At 38.5% G+C, this 24,662-nt stretch overlaps 1 protein-coding gene across 1 annotated transcript in view; it reads left to right on the forward strand.

Moving 5' to 3' along the window:
- The first annotated feature begins 1,525 nt into the window (after window positions 1–1,525).
- The window catches only part of LOC127417967 (FERM and PDZ domain-containing protein 3-like), a 29,510-nt gene continuing 6,373 nt past the window's right edge, over window positions 1,526–24,662 (forward strand). The window contains exons 1-13 of the mRNA XM_051658262.1: window positions 1,526–3,164; window positions 4,410–4,512; window positions 4,686–4,731; window positions 5,983–6,087; window positions 11,986–12,093; window positions 15,015–15,146; window positions 15,613–15,732; window positions 15,851–15,987; window positions 19,718–19,844; window positions 20,521–20,610; window positions 20,774–20,953; window positions 21,101–21,236; window positions 23,533–24,372. Coding sequence (XP_051514222.1) covers window positions 3,017–3,164; window positions 4,410–4,512; window positions 4,686–4,731; window positions 5,983–6,087; window positions 11,986–12,093; window positions 15,015–15,146; window positions 15,613–15,732; window positions 15,851–15,987; window positions 19,718–19,844; window positions 20,521–20,610; window positions 20,774–20,953; window positions 21,101–21,236; window positions 23,533–24,372 — 2,272 coding nt within the window. The 5' untranslated portion in view covers window positions 1,526–3,016. The remainder of the gene's footprint in view (window positions 3,165–4,409; window positions 4,513–4,685; window positions 4,732–5,982; window positions 6,088–11,985; window positions 12,094–15,014; window positions 15,147–15,612; window positions 15,733–15,850; window positions 15,988–19,717; window positions 19,845–20,520; window positions 20,611–20,773; window positions 20,954–21,100; window positions 21,237–23,532; window positions 24,373–24,662) is intronic.

The following is a 24,662-nucleotide window of genomic DNA, read 5'->3' on the forward strand; positions in this document are numbered from 1 at the left end:
ACTTTGAAACAATAATAACTCTGGTTTTAATGACTAACGCAGCTTTCACTTTCTTTAGTCTATGTTTGAGGGGAAAAAGCAACAAATAACTGAAATGTCAACAGAACGAAATAAGAAGTGTGTTGAAGGACAGTTTTGTCTTCATACACCTAAAGCATATGCTTTCATTCTGAAACCACTTTGAAGTTTGTTCAGCAGGAAACTAATCATAAAATATAGAGGTGTTTTTGTTGTGAATGTTAAAATAAGCTTAAAATATAAATTCAGATTCATGAACAGATTCATTCAGACTCGGCCTGTTATGGACTCAGTCTTGACAAATATTAAGTAACATAAAAGATTTATCTTGTCGTAGAGCAAAATCAGCAGTCTTTGATCGCTTAGTGTGACATTGTGGATGTGAGGGCATGGTCGAGTGCCTGTCTGGGGAGAGTGAAAGCGGTAAGGACATCCACCTGAGATGAATTGTGACTAATTACCATTTCTATGTTCACAGCGAGAGTCGGAGGAGATAAAAGACAGCTCAGTCCACAGAAAGGGGAAGAGAGATACAGACCAGAGACTTTGTGTCTGTTACCAGTGTTTTGTTTGAGTGTAAGCTGAAAAGCGATTTCTGTTTTATTTGATTAACCCTGACTCATGTGGTCTGTGGAAATCGGCTCCCGCTTCCTCCTTTGATCCAAATACGAATATTTGTTACAGACATGTTCACCGATGGCAAATTAATTGCCCTTGAGATGAATCTTGGCCTTCAAGTTCTGGCAGTGTCCAAAATTTGACATCACAAATTTCTTGTCTTGCAGTGTGACTGCTCCAACGATGCCCAGATGGTGTAAAACTCCCAGTCAACGCTGTCAATTGGAATGATTGGGACCAAAGTCTTGGCTAGGATGTGTACTGTACAGTCTGATGAGCAACAGTTGTAAAGGACCATTAAAATCATTCAGTGTGCACCCCGCTTAAAATTAGGTAAAATCTGTCAAACCTTGTGCTGTTTCTGGCTGTGTGTAGCACCTACAGCTCTGCAGATCGCAATGTTAGAACTAAGCAGCTGAAGTTTATTTTTAACAAGATCCTTGATCATTTCTGTCTTGATCTCAAGTCAGATTTCAGTGTGGATTATTTTGTGACCAATACAACCTGTTAATTTTAAGGGTCAGGAGAGGGTAGAATTTTAAGTGGACCATAGAGAAAAATGTATGATATGACCCCTATTAACTTATTGCTCATCTTCTCTCATTTTTGTCCACTTAGGTGAATGTGTGCAAAACAGAGCCAGCCCCAGCAGCGGATCCGCCAGTCCGGTTCTGTCCTCTCAGGGGATGGCCAGGGTCCAGGATGGACACACAGAGGAATATGACAGGTGCAGTGTGCTATTCATAATCCTCTTATGTCAAATGAGAACACTATGCAACATAAAAGCACATTATCTGCTCACATGTGCAGCGGGAAAGACCTCATAAAAAGCAAATGGCGCAAACAAAGAAATGGCATTTCTCTTAATGACCAGATGGAATATGAGCTTTTATATGATGTACAAAACTGCATTCGCAAATGTAATTTCCGACCCTTGTCAGATTTTGGAAATCTACTGTTAAAGTGGTTATGCAAATATGGAGACATGTTTGAGTGGATATTACAAATAAACATCCAGGACAGAAAAATAATACAATTTCAGCATCTTTAGTGCTTGGACAGATGTAAATATCTGAAATAAGTACATTTCTGCAAAAGCTAGACATACAGTAGGTACTGCAATAAATGAATAGCCTAGCCAAATACAGAATAATCAAGATTGTGACTTTGTGTTTATGTGAATAAATAACAATACATTTCTACTTTTAATGTTATTTGCACTTCAGACCCCTTTTTTTTTTTTTTTTTTTTTTTTGGACAAGAAAAAGCCTTGTTTCATTACAACCATTGAAAATGTGTAAACTAAAACATTTTCAGATTGAGTCATATTGAGAGACCCATATCTCTGTGATTCAACCATACAGGGCTTTAAGTATGAAGAGACCAAAAGAAAAATTTGTTATGAACCAGAATCTAAAATAATATTAAGATATTTTTTATTACATCTGGAGTAAAATGCACTCCAACTTTGGAGAAAAAAAAACAACACAAATAGTTTTTTTTTTTTTTTTTTTTGGACTCGCTCCATTGGCATATAGTGCAACAAGAGGCGCTGAAGTCAACTGATTTTAGGAAAAGACCTACCTATCTTTGTCTAAAAATTAAGTAATGATGCTGCCAATTTTCTAAGGTTATTTTTCTTTTTTTTTAACTTGTAGTTTTACACCAAAATCATATAGGCGAAAATTTTCATTTTGACTCCACTCTACAAAATAATGGATTACTCAGTAAATATTGATCCATGGCATTTATTATTTTTGAAATACATTTATGTATTTCTTTCACCAGTTAAAAAAATTTAGCCAGGGACCTCTGGTTGAGTTGACACGGAATGACAAATATGACATTATTTTCACGAAAATTAAGCACATTTTCCAACCAATTCTCAGACTGTCAGTACTGTAAATGTCATTCTCATTAAGTGTATTCAATACTGAAAATCATCCTGTCTGGACAAAAAATATATATATATATATATATTTGTAATCAAAATCAGACAATAAAAATAAAATACAACAAATACTACCATACTTACAATTGTACTTTACAAATTAACTTTATAATTTAAATAATATTATATTTTTTCCCCTTATTAGAGTAATGAGTGAGTTTTTCAACAACTCCTTAGAATGTGCTTAATTGTCATTAAACTTCTAACACAATGCAATAAGTTCTAATGGCTCAAAAAACAGGCTTCGTTATCTTGAGGCAAAATCTAATTTTGAAAAATGAAATGACCTATTCTTGACAGTTTTGAGAGATTCACACGTTCATTTGAAAACCAGTGCGAACACATCATGTATTTTAATGTTTCATGGACATATTTTATGGACACTAGGGAGTTGTAAGCAGCTGTGTTGTATTGTGTTGTAGCTCTGTGATGTTAGAGGAGGGTCAGGATGGTATGGACAGTGGTAGTCTGACTCCTGGTCCAGCTCGACAGGTCTGCATCCAACGCCATCCAAGCCACGGCTTCGGATTCATTGCCGGCAGTGAACGGCCTGTTGTTGTACGCTCTGTCTTTGCAGGTAGGACATGTGTCTCTGTCCATTGGGTCAAACATTCAGGGCTCTGGGATATGAGCCAATTACCCTTATCTCATTTACAGGCTAATGGGTTCTTTAGATTTTTGTACAAATTGTGCTTTAGTCAAATGGGAATTCAGATAATCAAGTGATTTGATGCCCCAATAGGATAAGTGTAATAATTCACTGCAAGGATAGGTTCTAACTGCCTTCAGAAACAAGTGTGACAACTTGCATTACCAACTGGAATTACAAAAATAATTATTGTGTTCAAACAGGTTTCCCGACCACTATCCCCGTCATCTGTCGAAGTTTCCATTGGATGAGACAATGATGCTGTATCGGGCTGGTTGGGATGCTCAAACAAACAGAGCAATTTTTTTTTTTATATGGCCACAGTGTTAAATCAACCTAAAAAGGTCGTAGTTAGCATAGTTGTAGCTGCATATTAAGCTAGGGTAGGAGAAAATATCTGAATATCCATAAAATTCAAAAAATACACTTAAGGCCACTAATCCGGGAGGAAATAGCATTCTTGTGTGGAAAGCAAGGTTATTATAGTTAACTGAAACTAAAACTGAAATGAAATTCCCCAAAATAACATAGAAAACCCTAAATTACAACTCAAACTAAAATTTTCCAAAAAACTCAAACTAATCATGCACTGCATCAAAACTAACTTTAAACGTCTCCATCTGTTGCATCACAAACATGCTATCTACTGGCCTTGAGTTTCATGTGCATGTGCCCACATTTGGTTATGTGCTCAATGTTTCAAGATGAATGGATTAGTTTGTTTAATCCCATCATCCATTGCTGTTCAAAAAATAAAGGAATACATACACTCACTGACCACTTTTTAGGTACACCTGTACAGCTACATATTAATGCGATTTATCTAATCAGCCAATCATGTGGCTGCAGTGCAACTGCTCTGATTTAGAACAATAGTGTTAGCACATCCCTTGAAGGCTCCCAATAAACCAGATCTACAGGATATCTCCATATGTTCCTCCTGGTAGGGGTTGATTGGGGTTTCTGGCACACCTTTACAGACACGGATACATCTCTAACAATATAGACTAGAGATAATTAAAATACACAATCCTTCAGCTTCGTTGTGCTGCGTCTAGGTTTTTTTATAGCGCAAGAACGTGTTGGGTCTGAACTGCCCCTTAGGATGCTTTAAATAATCGACTCCGTCAGCCACTAAGAGCAACGCAAGTTTTTGACATGTCTCCTCTATAGACGGACCATCCAGTGGCAAGCTTTTCCCTGGAGACCAGATCCTCGCCATCAACCAAGAGCTTGTGAGCGACGCGCCCAGGGAGAAAGTCATAGACCTTGTAAGGTAACACCCTTTACTGTCACCAGAGGGGAGGGGCCTCGTCAGGATGCATGACTGACTTTGTTTTATGTATTACTGTTCCATGTGTCTGCATCAGATAAGAGAATTCATTTCAGATAAGAGACTCCTTTTATATTCTGCAACTCACTTCCCATAATGTCTTTTGCTCTCTGCAGACGCTGCAAGGACTCCATTGTTCTTACTGTGCTGCAACCGCAACAGGTAGTTCAAGACATTTTGTCTTCTACATTAAAAACTGCAGTATATTATACATCAGTCTCTAAGCTAAAGTCAATGCCATCTAAAGTACACATGGAGTTTTGGAATTCTGGAGAAATTTTGGAGAGCTTTGTGACCGTAAACATGATCTGCTTTGTGCAAACCCAATAATTACTCTATAATACAATTTACATACAGTAATTACATCATGAATATACTATAGCTCAGTAGTAAAACTGTAATGTGAAATGTCCCTTTCTTTTAGCAGTCTAACTGAAATTTGTTCAAAGTAAAGGAATAGTTCACCCAAAAACAAATTCCGTCATCGCATACGCAAATGAAATTTGAGAGGTCCAACAGAGGGCAAGATTTTTAATATTTAATATTTATTTAAATATCAGTTTTTAGTTGGCCTGGGTAGCTCAGCGAGTATTGACGCTGACTATCACCCCTGGAGTCGCGAGTTCAAACACAGGGTGTGCTGAGTGACTCCAGCCAGGTCTCCTAAGCAACCAAACTGGCCGGGTGGCTAGAGAGGGTAGAGACACATGGGGTAACCTCCTCATGGTCGCGATTAGTGGTTCTCGCTCTCAACGTGGCGCGTGGTAAGTTGTGCAAGGATTGCGGAGAGTAGCATGAGCCTCCACATGCTGTGAGTCTCCGGGGTGTCAAGCACAACGAGCCACGTGATAAGATGCGCGGATTGACTGTCTCAGAAGCGGAGGCAACAGACTTATCCTCCGCCACCCTAATTGAGGTGAGTAAACGCGCCACAGGGACCTAGTAAGTAGTGGGAATTGGGCATTCCAAAATTGGGAGAAAAAAGGGGATAAAATATATAATATATATATATAAATCTTTATTTTTTTGCATTTGATTTGGTGACAGGACTTTTTCTTGACAGGTTTCGTGAGAATCACCCTTATGATACTTTTATTCCATTTTATTGTCCTTTGTGCTTTTTGAGCTTTTCATTGTATGGGAAAGAGCAGCGTAAGCATACTGCAAAACATCTTTTGAGTTCCACAGGGTCAAAAATGCATACAAGTTTGGAATTACATGAGAATGAGTAAATTATGACAGGATAAGCATTTTGAGGTGAACTATTCCTTTTATTTGTATTATTTTTTCCAAATCAAGACCAGACCATTGGTTTTGAAGCTTTCACTATGCTTAAAACTACTCTTAAACAATGTTTTCATCTCTATTTCTTTCTTCCTTCCCTCCCTTTGTCTTTCTTTTTTGTTTCCATAGTCACCTAAGTCTGCCTTCATAAGTGCAGCCAAGAAAGCTCAACTGCGAACCAATCCCCCCAAAGTGCGCTTTTCTGAGCAAGTGTCCATCAGCGACCCAGACTCAGTATGTGCTGTTGCCTTTCGCTCACATCACACCCCAGTCATCTCTGTGATATAACACGGCTTTATGCGCTGAAATGAGAGCTGTTAAACACTCACTGGCACCACGGCTTCTAGAATTGAACCGTGCAACTACTAGGGGTGTGCAGTGAAGCCATTATCTGTATTTGTTCATATGACAAAATTATCTGTATCTGTCTCTGTATTCGGATAGAACCGGATGTGGGCGGGGCTTAGACCGGAAGTGTATCAAAACTAAATGAAACGCCCATTTTTAAGTGTTACTCATACATTTATAGTTTCTATTATTCAAATATGACTTGTATATTCCTTTTCATAAAGCCTAATTATTATTATTACTATTATTAATATGCAGTTGTTATTTAATTATTTATTTCTTACCAGATGAGGCTGAATTTGTACGCCATATTAACTGTGGAATATGTGGTTTCTCCTGGTATTTCTGATATTAATATCTGCATGAAATAGATGCATGCATAACAACATTATTCTGGAGGCAGGAGGTGTCAAGCAAAATGTGAAATATCAAGCACACATTTTGCAGTGAATAATAAATTCAAATTCAAACATTAAAAGAAATGAAAATAAATCAATACAGCCTACAAACACGTGAAAGTTTGGCAAGTCTATCAGGAATTTTTACGATGGGACACCATTAGTTAGTTAAATAATAATAATACATTTATACACACCTTTCCAGAGCTCAAGAACACTTAACATGCTCAAATTTAGCACCGTTTAAAGAAGAAGAAAAAAAGACGGAGCATGTTTTAGTTTCTTTGTTTTACATACAGTAAGCAGGAATATTTCAAATAGATGAATAATCTATGGGGCATTTAAACCTTTATGGAGCATTTTTTTCGTAATAAAGTCTTAACCAGATAATTACCGTAATCGCTGATGGGGATATAAATGTGGTCAACTTTAAGAGACAGATAGACAAGCTCCAACGTGAAATCATCACTTCAGGTCAGGAATTTAACATCACGCTCAGGTTTAGGCTATTAATAAATACACGGGAATCACGTGTGAACCGTGTGATACATTAACAGACATTTCAATCAGTGGAAAGCGTACATGATGTCAGACCTAATAAACTAATCTAATAATCAGTCAAACGAATATTTTTATAAAATATATATTATTCAGTTGAATCCGTTATTCGTTTTGAAGTTATTATTCGTGCCTTTCCGAATATGGTGACTTCAACTTAACAGTGTATTTTTAATAAAATCACACTTGTTATTGTTTTTCATATTACAAAATGAGAAAGTGAATGCATCAGTCTGTATTGGTCTCCTTTTGAGAGTGTAAAATGGCTGTCATTTCAGTGTTTAAATACTGAAGTCCGACTCACTCCACATGTCTGGCTCATCTCATTTCATCAGACTGCAGGTTTATAACCCAGTGGGGCAATGCGTAAATCCATCTCCAATGGTTTCCCATTAATCGAATTGTGGTCCACCATTTCGAGAAGCTAAAAAAGAATAATTTTAAACCTTTGCGCTTTAAGTATGATTTCATCTTTTTCAAAGATTCCCAAAATCTGCATACATGAAAATACAGGACTTTCAATTGACTATGCTTGACTGGAATTAAAGGGTTGTAGTTTTTCTTGTTTGAAATATTGAGAGTAGAGTAGATTTACATAGAAACCAGTTGGGAAAATATTGACAAGAGCATCTAGTGTATACATGAAAACACAGGCTTTTGAATTGACAATGCTTGGCTTGGCTTAGTGTTTCCCTGTCTGAAATTTTTCAGCAGAGCAGAGCAGAGCAGATTTACATAAAAGCAAGTCAGGAAGATATTGACAGATGTTCAATTGTTTGTTTTGGTTGCTGAGACTTTGTGGGTCTTTGAAACAGGTGCCACAGTATTGCAACTAAAGGCTGGATTATACTAGATTTTAACCATGGCCAGTACTGGGATGCAGTACTGGGGGGTTAGTGGGTTAGTTCACCCAAAAATGAAAGTGTTCTCATCATTTACTCACCCTCATGCCATCTAAGATTTTTAGAAGAATATCTCAACTCTGCAGGTCTATACAATGCAACTGAATGGTAGCCAGGCCCTTGATGCTCCAAAAAGCAGATCAAGTCAACATAAACATAATCCATCCAACTCCAGTGCTTAAATCAATGTCTTCTGAAGTGATCAAGCTTGAAATCAAGATTGTGCCTAGAAACTGCAATGGCAAGATGTACAGTGAAAAAGGAGTTATATTTTGGTTTCTCACCCAAAACCAATTGGATTGCTTCAGAAGACATTGATTAAACCACTGGAGTCTTATGGATTACCTTTATGCTGACTTTATGTCCTTTTTGAGCCTTCAAAGGCTTGGCCACCATTCACTTGCATTGTATGGACCTACAGAGCTGAGATATTCTTCTAAAAATCTTAGTTTCTGCTGAAAAAAGAAAGTCATACACATCTGGGATGGCATGAGGGTGAGTAAATGATGAGAGAATTTTCATTTTTGGGTCAAGAATCCCTTTAACTTTTAACGCAACTCGCCTCCAACTCGCTTTGCAGTTTCCAGAGACCACACTGGCTGCGTCTTTCCTCCCAAGACCACATCCAAATACGTTTGTCCTGTGTCTTTAGCGAATTTGAAAACAAAGTAGCTTCAACAATAACTGCAATGCTCCTGTACATGTTTGCTTGCATCTGTTTCGGATCGAATTTTATGCTTAGATCGAATCTACTTTTCAATCGGGTAGTGTAATCCAGCTTTAAGACTAGGGCTCTGAATTGGAGCAATTCATGGTTATTAAAAAGGGCTTGGAATAATTTGCTCTGGTTCTGATTACAATGTTTGGGTAACAGAGTTGAGCGAATAAACTTGGTGTCAGTTTCCTTGTCGCAGCTTCAACCTGCTTAGGAGTAATTCAATAAGGTAGGACTGCAGCCTCCCCATGAGCCTTAATGTTGTTACTAGACATTCATTCATTTGTAGCCTTTCATTAGCACTACAGCTGCCATCTCCTCTTGGTGAGCATGGGTCGACAGCACCCATGTTAATGTCAATGTCCATGGATTATGTCCCATACAGTCTGATATCTGCCTTGCGATCAAGGAAGAGTCCACACTACACCCTTGGGTGCTGGTCGCACCAATTTAATAAAGCGGACCGATGGGAGGGGTGTGCAGCTCTCCTGGAAGAAGAAACATGCTGATCAGGCCTAGAGGGCCAAAATCGGTAAAGATCAAACCACCCTCACCCGAGACTCCTCTAATCATGTCAATCCATCTTGTGTGATCAGCAGGGGCCAGCGGGGCTTTCTTCATTAAAACTCGCCTGTCAGCACAGAGTACATAAGCTGCTACCTTTTATTAAGGGGGTTAGGCTTAAAGATAAATGCCAACGTGGGACTTATTCATGCCACACCATCTTGCTCTCTAATTAACGTGCAATTGATCGGGATTGCGTTGAATGTACAAGCTAGCCAACCTGCTCACTTCACCGCCTTTCATCACATGATACCTACTGACCCTCCAATTTGATGCTTGCCTATTTTTTTCCATTGTATATTTGAGTTTAAACTGCAAAAATAAATAAATAAATAAAACTGTTGTAACCAGTATTGCACATGTGAATAATGGTAGATAACTTTTTCAGTTCAGTTCTTAATTTTATTGATGATGCTCAGTGGCAGAGAAAGTACACCTTAAGTCATCTACTTCCGAAGTAAAATCTGGGCATGCACCTGGTGGAAATCAATACGATGCTGAAGTTAGGATGCTACTGAAAGTAATGATCTCAGTTTTATTGATGCAATGCCACAGCAAATTTATAGGAAAATGATAAATGATTCAAATGCTTTAAAGGATTCGCCATCCACTGAAAGGTGCACTAAGTAACCTTAGAAGTATGTTTTGACAAATTTGTTTAATTAAACTCGCTTGCGATGTTGAGATCACATGAATACTACTCACTTTGGTTAAGTAACCCCTCTATGATTGTCACTTTTGGATGCAGAATAAATTAACAAATACCCATTGTATTTCTACAATTGCATTTGTTAACCAGAAAATTGCTGCAACCACACTGGAATGGTGGCAAGTCCAACACTCAAAAAAACAAAAAAAAAAAAAAAAAAACCTTTTAAGGTACACGGGCCAACACTGGGGGTAGTACCCTCAAGCGGACCTTTTTTGTACCTCTAGTTAGGAGTTTATAACTTAGGACCTATTGTGTGCTTTTACAGATACATTTATATGCTTTTTTTAACAAAAACATATCTGCAGGTTAAATCATGTACCCAAATCGAGGTGACTGCCATTGTACCTTAAAAGGTGCAGTTTAGTCCTTTTTTCTGAAAGTTAAGACCACTGTCGTATGGGTTGTTTTGGTGTGTCTTCAGGTGTTTTTTGAATGTTGTGATGGTATCAGAGAGCCTTGACTTTAATATGGGCAACTACAGGTAGAGACAAAGCTTTTTAACCATCTGGCTGAATGGTCCTGAGTGCGGTAAGTATCAGTATGGTACATTTACAAACCGTTCACGGCCTGGATTTCTCAGCATGTTTAGTGAACCATACTAAGCCGTGCTTGTGGAATGCCTTTATTACGTGGCGACTAACAATTGGTCGCTTGTTCAGTCAGTCCATTTTACTTCTGGTTTTGCAGCACCACATTGGAAAAAGAAACCGTAACTGCGCAAACAAGCCCCAATTGGTACAGCACAGTTCTGCAATGAGAACCGTTCAGCCCAATGGTTCAAAAGTGCCTCTGGAGGGACACAGAGGGGTGCGATGAGGGACATTTCCGGTTGATTGTAGATCAGGACTGCTGTGTTCTACATCATATGTAGATGCTTAATCTGGAAGTGTTAACTGGTAGGCCGGCCAACAAAGCATAGGAATAGTCTCATATTGAGATGACAAAAGCCTGGAACAGGAGCTGTGTAGTGTATTTTGACAGGTAGAGTCAGTAGTGGTTTTAACCACCACGCAAACCACACAATTGTGTGGGCCCCGGACATCACCCCGATAGAAAAGCTCAGCAAAAACCGCTGGAGGATTGACATGTTCTGGATACACGCAAGGCGGATACGCTCTCAAAGCAGTTCACGTTAGAAGCCAAGGGGTTGGGATCAGTAGGACTTTGGGTTCAGGTTTGTAATTTATAGAAAAATATACAAATACACCCCTAGGTAGAGTCTGGGGATCTGCATGACTAAGTTGTTTTTGAGATGTGAAGTGCAGTTTCTGTGGCGCCCAGATCAGAGAGGGTGGACAGGAGGATCTGGTGATTCACTGTGATAACGGCAGCCGACAGGTCTTAATAATATAAGGACAGATGACTGAAGTTGGCACCTCTGGCCAGCCAAAGGGTTTTGGCGATGGGCAAGTGGAATATCCACATTTGAAAACCAGGAAGATAAATAAGCAAATATAAACAAAAATTACTTAGTGCACCTTTAATTTTAATTGCTTGCTTATTGGTCATTAGTTAGCAGGAAATATTTGCTGCAAGTGAGTTCAAAGCTTATGTTCAATTGAACATCTGCATTTAAATTTATTTATTTGTGGTGGATGTTGTGTAAACAGCTATACTTATCACTATTTTCATTCTACTCAGTCATTGGCTAAAGTTGAGTTTGGGTCATTTATTCAGTTTCAGTTCAATTAAACTACTGATTTAGACAAATATCACTCCTTTAACCATTTGTTTCAGATGTGATAAGCTTCTTCCTTATTCCTACAGTTTTCCATCCAGAGTCCTCTTATGTGTTTCTACATTCTCTCTCTCCCTCTCTCTCCTTTAGAGCTTATTAGATTTTCTGTATTGACCTTCAGAGTGTTTTCTTTACTGAAAATCCTGCCCAGGGTTCACTGACAGCTTCCTCCCTTCTCTCTCCTTTGTCTCTTTCAGACCATGCTTAAAGACGAGTCTTTGCTTCTGATACCAAATGTTTTGAAGGTGTTTCTGGAGAATGGACAGATCAAATCATTTACATTTGACAGCCGCACCACTGTTAGGGTGAGTGTGATGCGACAACTCTCACCTGTCACTTGTATTTATCAGACCTTTGCTACAATGATTTTGACTTGCACTTCGTTTGCAGATCATGAAATATCGCTTTTATTACACTAAAAGCCTGAGCACATAAAAACTGGCACAAGTCTGGACCTAGCAACATTAATGCAATGTATTCCTAGTATTTAAATCAAATCTGATCTTGTCAGTAATACATAATGGACAGTAAAAGAATAAAGCCATTAGAGTCTTTTCATGTACCAAGAATATACTAACATGGCTTAGCAAAGCCAACATTATTATGTCTTTCTTTCTGAAAGCAAAAGCAGAACAAAGGGAAAAGGGGCTTTCATTTGCAGAGCTGACCTTACATCTGGTCAAATTGAAATGCGAATATCAAATCAATTAATATTTTCCAAAAATATATATATTTTTTTAATTAGTGCTCTAACACCATGTCCGAACTAGACACAGTGTGACAAGATTCCTTTGACAACTCCACAATGCACACGAAACCGCAGAACGATGCAGCTTAATCACAGCCAATAAGAACATATTTAATGTTTAACGTAGAGTTACAATAAGATGAGTGGGATTTTGGACCAATGAGAGTTCACGGTGGGAGGGGCTACCAGGTGCAAAGGAAAAAATCAATAAACAAAATGTCCAGTCATTTGTCACACGGGTTACTACAGTAAAAAAAAACATGATAGTAAGGGTGATGTCGTGATGTGTAGTATAGATAGGCTTGTAATTTGTTGATACATCGCACAACGCTGTCTAATCTTTTCCTCACCAGTGCTGTTTATAATGTCGCGGCTGAATGGCTATTTGACTTCCTCCAAGGTGCTTTAAAGTAGAATTCGCTATATATTTATATATATATATATATATTACAGTATATACAGCTCTGGAAAAAATTAAGAGACCACTGCAAAATTATCAGTTTCTCTGGATTTACTATTTATAGGTATGTGTTTGAGTAAAATTACAATTTTTGTTTTATTCTCTGAAGTACTGACAACATTTCTCCCAAATTCCAAATAATAATATTGTCATTTAGAGCATTTATTTGCAGAAAATTACAACTGGTCCAAATAACAAAAAATGATGCAGTGTTTTCAGACCTCGAATAATGCAAAGAAAACAAGTTCATATTCATTTTTAAACAACACAATACTAATGTTTAACTTAGGAAGAGTTCAGAAATCAGTATTTGGTGGAGTAACCCTGATTTTCAATCACAGCTGTTATGCGTCTTGGCATGCTCTCTACCAGTATTTCACATTGCTGTTGGGTGACTTTATGCCACTCCTGGCGCATAAATTCAAGCAGCTCGGCTTTGTTTGATGGCTTGTGTCCATCCATCTTCTTGATCACATTCCAGAAGTTTTCAATGGGGTTCAGGTCTGGAGATTGGGCTGGCCATGACAGGGTCTTGATCTGGTGGTCCTCCATCCACACCTTGATTGACCTGGCTGTGTGGAATGGAGAATTGTCCTGCTGGAAAAACCAATCCTGGGGAACAATGTCAGAGCAGAAGGAATTAAGTTTTCTTCCAGGATAATCTCGTACGTGGCTTGATTCATGCAGCCTTCACAAAGACGAATCTGCCCAATTCCAGCCTTGCTGAAGCACCTCCAGATCATCACCGATCCTCCACCTGGTCATCTAATGGTTAGACGGAGACCTGAAGAGGCCTACAAGCCACAGTGTCTCATACCCACTGTGAAATTTGGTGGAGGATTGATGCTCTAAATTACAATATTTTTATTTGGAATTTGGGAGAAATTTTGTCAGTACTTTATAGAATAAAACAAAAATGTTCATTTACTCAAATACATACCTATAAATAGTAAATCCAGAGAAACTGATCATTTTGCAATGGTCTCTTATTTTTTTCCAGAGCTATATATATATATATATATATATATATATATATATATATATACACACACACACTGAGATAATATCTAAGAAAATCTTTAAAGAATGACTCAATTTGCTGTGAACCGAGTGAGCTTTTTGCCTTGTGGTTTCAAACTGCAGTTGACATTTCCCATAATCCTTCATGAGCCATGTGATATCCAGTGATATCTTCAGCGTTTGATCAAAATCACCAAACAGATTATCTCAATCCTGGTACCAGAAAAAAGCATACGGTCTCTGTCATACCTCTGCAGATCATACTGAGTAATCCATAAATCACCCAGAGCATGGTTACTGTCATCAAACACACAGTATATAATGTATCACTTTACACTGGCCAGTATGCTCCACACAAGCCCTGCATTGCTGCTTCAGTAGAGTATTTGAGCCACTGTGTTTGCATTAGTCACATGGAGACCTCATTCATATTTGGAGTCCTTTCCAGAGGCCAAGTTACTAGTCAGTAAAAAGCCTCATAGATTTTGTCTAGTGATGGATACTTAGGGCAGAGCCTTGTGATTAATAGGGTTGATTTCTTTGCTTTATTACCGATAGAAATGTCAAGCCTGTCCTCCTGCGGTGTATGCACACTGCCGATGCTGTTGCTTTACACTAGATTTACTTCGGATTACACTGAGAAATTTTACGATGGCTGAATCAATTATGTTGTAGGAGGTTAAAACATCAACTATGAGCAGAATTTTCTTTTCACAAAGAAATGACGGGTTACCCCAACTGAAAAAACAAAACTAACAAAAAAAACAGCCCAAACCAGCCTTAGCAGGTTTGCTACCCTTAGCTGGTTTAAGATAGTCTTGGCTTGTCAGCCAGCTGGTCTTCCAGCTGAAAAGAGCAGAAAATCACTCTAAAACCATTTAACTAGACCAGTCTGGGAGACCAGCTAAGACAAGCATAGGCTGGTTTAAGATGTCTTTAGCAGGAGCTACAGAATATTTGAGATCATTGAGATTATTGTCCTTCTACTCTCGTCACAGGATGTGATATCGTCGCTGCAGGACCGTCTCTCTCTACGTTACATTGAGCATTTCGCTTTGGTGCTGGAGTCCGGTGGACTGGCAAAGAACCAGAGGCTGCATCTGCTCCAGGAGAACCAGCCACTGTCTCATGTGAGTAAATACAACCCAAAACCCAATGACTAAGTTACCTTCACTCTGAAAATGAAGAGTTCCTTCAACGTTCTTCAGTGCTATTAATAGTTTAGAACCGTCAAAGTCTCTTTCAAGGCAAGTCAGTCCACTCAGCAGCCATCTTTGGAACGCTCCTGGGCAGGCTGGACTGCTATTTTCTATGTAAACAAGGTACAGAAGAACAGCTCCTATCTACTTAAATGGGGAAAGATCTAAATCTCCTAAGCGGTTGGTCAAGATTATGATCAAAGACCATATTTAACATTAGCAGTAAAATCTGACAAAATTGGCATCATAACTTCTACTTCAGCTCAGATCATGCAAAAAAAAAACAAAAGCAGATACAGAAAGGCACTTACAATGGAAGTGAATATAGCCAGTCCATAAACATTCAAATTCACACAACACGTTGTATTGAAAAATATACTTTGTTTTGTATCTTCAGGTAGTTCACAGGACCTACTTCCAGGGAATGAAGTGTATTTTCCGTATCTGCTTCTTCCCAAAGGACCCTGCTGACTTACTGAGGAGAGACCCTGCAGCGTTTGAGTATCTCTACATACAGGTGGATTGAGTCACGAATATTCACATATCCACTTGTCACGGATGTTATGCTGTTTAACGCATAAGGAGTCTGGTCTTACCATAAAGCCTCTCAATCTCTTTTTCCTCAATTGTCACAGAGTCGCAATGACGTCATTAAAGAACGCTTTGGGGTGGACTGGAAGTCTGATGTCACACTAAGGTTGGCAGCCCTCCACATCTACATCACTGTGTCAATCGCGCGACCCAATCAGAAGATTTCTCTCAAGAATGTTGAGTAAGTGCTGGGGCTTTTGAAGAAATACATCAACAAATAGCGGGGGAATCAGGGGAATATTTATTAAACTGACTCTAGCCAAAGATGCCATGCAACGGATAGGACAAGTAAGGTTGGAAAAAAACACACGAAACAACATTTATTGTGCATTTTCTCTATATGAATTCTAGACTTTATTCTATGCTAGAACACATAGTGTATAGACAATTTTGACAGGTTGAATAAAGTAATATACAGCAATAATATATGTTACTTCATGATTTTGGTTGAATTGAATGTAATATATTGGAAAACTGTAAGAGAGGCACACCAGAACTTTTAGCAGCCTCAAGATGTAGCTGGCTGCTGCCGACGTATGTCGAGCGGTGGCGCCTGTGTGCATACGTTCATAGAAAACAACAGTTTTAGAATTTTAGAATGCTGTGTGTTGTCTGCCTAGACTGATCTCACATTGAAATTGGAAACAATAGGTTGACATTTCTTTAACTAAAATCGGTCTGTGCTTACTGAAATTTGAAGCACTGCTGCCAGTGGCTAAAGCAGTAACTGTTTTTGGGTGTATGAGCACATGTGAGCTCCATATTCAGGATGAAATGTCCACGGAAAGATGCCAAAAGCGAGTTGTGAAGCAATTTGTTTTCAGCTGTACAAGATGTAATACAGTGAAGAGCAATGCATATTTTATAAAAGGTACCCCACAGCCCAAACCCCAAAGCTAAACCTAATCATAACTGGAGTAAAAATTTAACGTTAGAGGGAAAAATGCAACCTCAGAATTGCGCTCGTCTCTGTTTATGCAAATGCAATTACTTCTTGGTTCCAATGGGAGATTCGAACCCAGGTCTCACACTCTGCTCTAGCAAAGCGCTTGCGGTCACGCCAATGGTCAGATGCAAAACAAATGCAGCTTGTCAGTGAGTCAGCATAGCATGGCCGATCCTAGGATACTGGAACATTTGGAAACAACATACTTAATTCCCGTGTGATCATGTTGGTCTGCCAGACATGTCCAGACATGTGCGACCCCTTTTACCATGATTGAACATCCTTAAAACAAGATTTTTTACCAACAAGAAGCAAAATTGTGAAAGATATTGAGACTTGTTTTCAGAGAACAATTACGTTTTTTTTTTTTTTTTTTAGCCCCATTGGCAAACCGTGAGTTTTATGCTTAAATCAACAAAATATTAGATTTATACTTAAGAAGAAAAAAAACTTCTAAATATATTATTATTATTATAACTTCTTAATGTTAATATATTACAACATTTTGCTATCAAGAAAATACTTCTTGTTTTAGGGATCTTTGTTTATATATTTATATACACAGTATGTACACTGGTGGCCAAAAGTTTGGAATAATCTACAGATTTAGTTTCAGAAGGAAATTGGTACTTTAATTCACTAAAGTGGCATTCAACTGATCACAAAGTATAGTCAGGACATTACTGATGTAAAAAACAGCACCATCACTATTTGAAAAAATGTCATTTTTGATCAAATCTAGACAGCAGCCATCACTCCAACACCTTATCCTGGAGTAATCATGCTACATTTCTAATTTAGTACTAGAACATCACTTGCCATTATATCAAACACAGTTGAAAACTATTTGGTTTGTTAAATGAAGTTTAACATTGTCTTTGTGTTTGTTTTTGAGTTGCCGCAGTATGCAATAGACTGGCATGTCTTAAGGTCAATATTAGGTCAAAAATGGCAAAAAAGAAACAGCTTTCTCTAGAAACTCATCAGTCAATCATTGTTTTGAGGAATGAAGGCTATACAATGCTTGAAATTGCCAAAAAACTGAAGATTTCATACAAAGGTGTACACTACAGTCTTCAAAGACAAAGGACAACTGGCTCTAACAAGGACAGAAAGAGATGTGGAAGACCAGATGTACAAATACAGTTGAAGTCAGAAGTTTACATACATCTCAGCCAAATACATTTAAACTCAGTTTTTCACAATTCCTGACATTCCCTGTCTTAGGTCAGTTAGGATCACTACTTTATTTTAAGAATGTGAAATGTCAGAATAATAGTAGAGAGAATGATTTATTTCAGCTTTTATTTCTTTCATCACATTCACAGTGGGTCAGAAGTTTACATACACTTTGTTAGTATTTGGTAGCATTGCCTTTAAATTGTTTAACTTGGGTCAAATGTTTTGAGTATCCTTCCACAAGCTTCTCACAATAAGTTGCCGGAATTTTGGCCCATTCCTCCAGACAGAACTGGTGTAACTGAGTCAGGTTTGTAGGCCTCTTTGCTCGCACCTCCTGCAGCAAAGCACCCCCACAACATGATGTTGCCACCCCCATGCTTCACGATTGGGATGGTATTCTTCGGCTTGCAAGCCTCACCCTTTTTCCTCCAAACATAATGATGTTCATTATGGCCAAACAGTTCCATTTTTGTTTCATTAGACCAGAGGACTTTTCTCCAAAAGTAAGATCTTTGTCCCCATGTGCACTTGTAAACTCTAGTCTGGCTTTTTTTATGGCGGTTTTGGAGCAGTGGCTTCCTTGCTGAGGTCTTGGCTGATTTTATTTGATTTTCCCGTGATGTCAAGCAAAAAGGCACTGAGTTTAAAGGTAGGCCTTAAAATACATCCACAGGTACACCTCCAATTCAGTACACCTCCTATTAGAAGCTAACTGTCTAAAGGCTTGACATAATTTTCTGAAATTGTATAAGCTGCTTAAAGGCACAGTTAACTTAGTATATGTAAACTTCTGACCCACAGGAATTGTGATATGGTCAATTAAAAGTGAAACAATTTGTATGTAAACAATTGATGACAAGATTACTTGTGTCATGCACAAAGTAGATGTCCTAAACGACTTGCCAAAACTATAGTTTGCTAATTTTAAATATGTGGAGAGGTTAAAAAATGAGTTTTAATGACTTCAACCTAAGTGTATGTGAACTTCTGACTTCAACTGTAAACAAGAAGATTAAGTACATCAGAGTCTCTAGTTTGAGAAATAGACGCCTCACATGTCCTCAGCTGACAGCTTCATTGAATTCTACCCGCTCAACACCAGTTTCATGTACAACAGTAAAGAGAAGACTCAGAGGTGCAGGTCTTATGGGAAGAATTGCAAAGAAAAAGCCACTTTTGAAACAGAAAATCAAAAAGAAAAGGTTCGAGTGGACAAAGAAACACAGACATTGGACAACAGATAATTGGAAAAGAGTGTTATGGATCTTAACACCATTGAGCTTTTGTGGGATCAGCTAGACTGTAAGGTGCGTGAGAAGTGCCCGACAAGACATATATGCCAAGTGCAACAGGAAGCGTGGGGTGAAATGGCACCAGAGTATCTGGACAAACTGACAGCTAGAATAACAAGGATCTGCAAAGCTGTCATTGCTGCACATGGAGGATTTTTTGATGAGAACTCTTTGAAGTAGTTTAAGAAGTTCTGAACTTTTTTTTTTAATTATAATAGTAATTTTTTACATTATTAATGTCCTGACTATACATTGTGATCAGCTGAATGCCACTTTGGTGAATAAAAGTAACAATTTCTTTCCATAAGAGCAAAAAACTTCAGGCCGCCTGTGTGTGTAATATATATATATATATATATATAGAAAACAAGAAAAACTACTAAAAATTATTTTTGTGGGTGCATTCATCAAAGCATCAATAAACACTATAGTGTCTTGTGGTGATACTTCATTCATGCTTTGAAAAACTAAACCTGTTTCCCCTCATCTAGGAAAGAATGGGGTTTGGAACCTTTCCTTCCTTTGACCCTGTTGCCAACTGTCAAGGAGAAAAATGTCTGCAAGACTCTCTCACAGCTGTTGAAGACATATCAGCATCCTCCTCCAGCTGGTAACAAGGTATAACTGCTTACTAAGAACATCTCCAATAATACTTAAGTTCCCAGGCAAATATATCTTAACCAAAAAGAAAGTGCACTACATTTAATTTCTTTCATGTTGTTCCAAACTCAAAAGCTGTTCTCTCTGTTTTCTGTGGAACACGAACAAGTGTAGTGTCAATCAGTGTCTAGTCCTGCGAAGACATCCATTCAGCGAACCACTGAAAATCTTCCCCTCTATGACATAATTTTCATTTTTGGTTGAATTATTCCTTTAAATGGAAGTGTTTTTACTCAAATGTGAGCACTTGCAAAGAAATGGCAAACAGACTCTGAAATGTATCCATGACAGTATAGATAGGGTATAATTTTGTATCTGTACCCATTTCTATTTTTTTTTTTTTTTAAACAAAAAAAATTAAGAAAAAAACAGCACCAGTAATCTCTTCAATCTGATGCAGAAGGTCATGAGTAATGTTTTGAAGTTTATGACTTAGGAGCATATTTGGTATGTGTTATGGTGGAATTAGATATTTGCAAATAAAGTGCAATTGATTTCTCCATGCTGATCATTATATGCATAGCAGCCCTTAGAGTTCATTGCCCTCTACTGGTAAATTATTTTTTTTAAATCACTCTGTATGCACTTGCTCAACTCTCCAAATACATCTCTCTATCCATCTGTTTCTAAGCAGGTTTCTCCTCTACAAGGAAAACTACAGTATATGCGTGTCTTGAACGATCTTCCGCCATTCGGAGGCTTCTTGTTTCACACAGTTGGCCTGGTAATAAAAGTCTGACATCTCCTCAAGAGATTATTTGTATTACATTCATTGCACTACTACAACAATGCTCTTGCTATCTCATTAACTTAAATTAACATCACTTTGTCTTGGTCTTTCCCTAACCGTAACTCCATGCTAACTGATTTTCTTTTGCTTTTAAAAGGATGAGAAGCAATCAGCCACTACGTTGTTGGTAGGGCCAAGACATGGCATCAGTCATGTGATTGACCTGAAGAACAACCTAACAACGGTCTTAGTAGAGTTCAGCCGTGTAGGCAAAGTCCAGCTCTTCAGAGAACATCATGGGGTAGCCCGTGTTGAGGTTGTTATTCTGGAAGCAAAGGTGTGAAAGCTCTGGCTCAAAATCACACAGTGAATTTACATTTTAATATACTATTATTTCTGTATTCCTTTTAAAGCAGGATGAAATGATGTGACATTACTTAATATAATGCTATACTAATGTTTGTGACCTTACTAATTATTGTAGCCTCTGGTCTTGTTAATGGAGTGGCCAGATGCATCAAACTTTGCCTGTTTGATCTCTGGCTATTACAAGCTCTTTGTGGACCCTAAAAGGACCATCTACTGTAGGATACCTGGTCAGCCTCATATGATCAAGGCAGGTATGTTAGAAGTCAGTTCCCTGGTTTTTAAAACTATACCTGGCTATATCATTTCCAAAAGTAATGTTGCAATTTCATTGAAATACATAAAAATCATAGCATGTCATTGTCTGACAGCGCTTTTGCATTGCTTTTCATCATCTCCCAATCACCTGCTGAACTTGAATTGGTTTTGGTACATGTGGAAACCTTTACATATGTAACATGGACTATTTCAAAACAATAATGTGTAGCCTGTACTGGTGATACAACATCCCTGGTACCATCTTAAATATACAGTTGTGCTCAAAAGTTTGCATACCCTGGCAGAAATTGTGAAATTTTGACATTGATTTTTAGGATAGTGATCATACAAAGCCATTTATTATCACATAGTTGTTTGCCTCCTTTTTAAATCATAATGGTAACAAATCACCCAAATAGCCCTGATCAAAAGTTTACATACCCTTGAATGTTTGGCCTTGTTACAGACACACAAGGTGACACACACAGGTTTAAATGGCAATTAAAGGTTAATTTCCCACACCTGTGGCTTTTTAAATTGCAATTAGTGTCTGTGTATAAATAGTCAATGAGTTTGTTAGCTCTCATGTGGATGTACTGAGCAGGCTAGATACTGAGCCATGGGGAGCAGAACTGTCAAAAGACCTGCTTAACAAGGTAATTGAAAAGGATATAAAAAGATATCCAAAGCCTTGAAAATGCCAGTCAGTACTGTTCAATCACTTATTAAGAAGTGGAAAATTCGGGGATCTCTTGATACCAAGTCAAGGTCAGGCAGACCAATAAAGATTTCAGCCACAACTGCCAGAAGAATTGTTCAGGATACAAAGAAAAACCCACAGGTAACCTCAGGAGAAATACAGGCTGCTCTGGAAAAAGACTGTGTGGTTGTTTCAAGGAGCACAATATGACGATACTTGAACAAAAATGAGCTGCATGGTCGAGTTGCCAGAAAGAAGCCAATGCCACAAAAAACCCGGTTACAATATGCCCGACAACAACTTGACACACCTCACAGCTTCTGGCACATTGTAATTTGGAGTGACGAGACCAAAATAGAGCTTTATGGTCACAACCATAAGCGCTATGTTTGGAGAGGGGTCAACAAGTATTGTGTTCCTTGAAACAACCACCCCGTCTTTTTCCAGAGCAGCCTGTATTTCTCCTGAGGTTACCTGTGGGTTTTTCTTTGTATCCCAAACAATTCTTCTGGCAGTTGTGGCTGAAATCTTCCTTGGTCTACCTGACCTTGGCTTGGTATCAAGAGATCCCCGAATTTTCCACTTCTTAAGTGATTGAACAGTACTGACTGGCATTTTCAAGGCTTTGGATATCTTTTTATATCCTTTTCCATCTTTATAAAGTTCCATTACCTTGTTACGCAGGTCTTTTGACAGTTCTGCTCCCCATGAATCAGTATCTAGCCTGCTCAGTGTATCCACGTGAGAGCTAACAAACTCATTGACTATTTATACACAGACACTAATTGCAATTTAAAAAGCCACAGGTGTGGGAAATTAACCTTTAATTTCCATTTAAACCTGTGTGTCACCTTGTGTGTCTGTAACAAGGCCAAACATTCAAAGGTATGTAAACTTTTGATCAGAGCCATTTGGGTGATTTCTGTTATCATTATGATTTAAAAAGGAGCCAAACAACTATGTGATAATAAATGGCTTCATATGATCACTATCCTTAAATAAAAGACGGTTTTTGTTTTTTTGCATGATCAGTCATATTTTCAAAATCAATGCCAAAATTTCACAATTTCTGCCAGGGTATGCAAACTTTTGAGCACAACTGTATAGGCTACTTGTCATTTCCAATAGTAAAAGAATAACATACGAATATATATTAATTTTGGTGAGTTAATCAGCTAAAATCATGGCATGAATTCTCATCTTTTTGCTTCTGAAGAAATTTCCATTGATTAGAAGGATTTGCAATGGCAATCATTCATAATTCCTGCTTGAGCTTCCCATCATCTTGATCTCTCCATCTTCATCTTAAATCAGTTTATGGGATGTTCTATTTGAAATGCTGGATAAATTCATTTCTCTGCAAGTTGAAAACATTTGAATCATATTACTAAACCATGTTCTGGATGTTCGCACCATCTCCTGTGGTCTACCAAAGAGAAAGATCACAACATGTCATGGCATCCCACAAGGTTTCTTTCTGCATCCATCTCTGAAAACTCTATTCAACAGATTCACCTTTTGTCACCTGGACTCATTTTTATCCATCATATGTCTCCTACTTGCTCAGCCACTCAGACACTTCTGTCATTTAGATTCCAGAAGTTCCCACACCCATTCCCGCTCCGGAGCCACTGTGTTAAGTGGGAGTCAGCGAGAAGAGAGAGAGGGGTCATCAAGAGAGGCGGCGCAGAAGACATCGGCACCAACTGTATCTCAGCACCTTGGCCTGTGTCACATCCATTTAAAAGAGCAACAACAGCTGCCAGATCTGCAGATACAGGCAGAGCAGGAGCTTGACATTAATGAGAACCTTATCTCACAGGTGCAGAGTCGTTCACGCACAAAGTCTGACCCCACTCTAAAGAGCACTGAATCAGTGGCTGAACAAGACCGTCCTGGCGATGACAGCTCAAGCTTCAGGGGCAGGGCAAAAACAATGGAACAGTCAAGAAGGTTTTTTTGCGACTCCTGCAAGGCAAAACTCCAAGCTGGTTTGATGTCAGACGTTGGAGAGTCTGGGAAGCTCATTTTGCAGCAGTGCACAAATTCTTGTGCTTCTCGTGAAGTAGGGGCTGTTGATCTCATTGCCTTACCACTCCCTGGGAATGAGGAAGATGAGGAGGTGGATGATGGTGGAGGAAAGTTGCAGCTTCCCCCTCCTGCCATAGCAGCACCACCCCCGGGGTTTCGTGATAATAGCTCTGATGAAGATGACCCAAAAAAGGGTCGGAAAGGAATCAAAGCCTCTGCTGCTGTGGCAGAAGGTCAAGAGGATGTTCCTGTGACACTGATTGATACTGTGGCCACTAGGACGGTTCAGGACCATGCTCAGGAGTTAGATGATGCATTAGTGTCCACTCTCCAGGCTTTGGAAGCACTCGCTGCATCAGAGGACTACCCACACCATCACCAGCAGACAGCACAGACAGCAGGTGGACATAAGTACTACTAGAAGTGCTGGTCCTTTAACTTGTCAATAAGTAAATTAGTCTTTTAAAAGTCAAGAAAGTTGTAAATTCAGAATGGGTAATTTGAAATTGGTAGTTGCTAGTTTTCTTTGTGAATTTAGTCAGTTTACTCATTAACTTCAAGTTGAAAAAGATCAAATTTGTCTTTCCAAAGTCAAGGATATTGCAAAATTAGAGTTGGCCATTTGAAATCGGGGATTGGCTCCATTGTGCATATAGTCTGATGAAAAAGCATCCTTGAGTTACAATAACCT

The sequence above is a fragment of the Myxocyprinus asiaticus genome, chromosome 27 (genome assembly GCF_019703515.2).
Source record: "Myxocyprinus asiaticus isolate MX2 ecotype Aquarium Trade chromosome 27, UBuf_Myxa_2, whole genome shotgun sequence".
NCBI classification, from domain to species: domain Eukaryota; kingdom Metazoa; phylum Chordata; class Actinopteri; order Cypriniformes; family Catostomidae; genus Myxocyprinus; species Myxocyprinus asiaticus.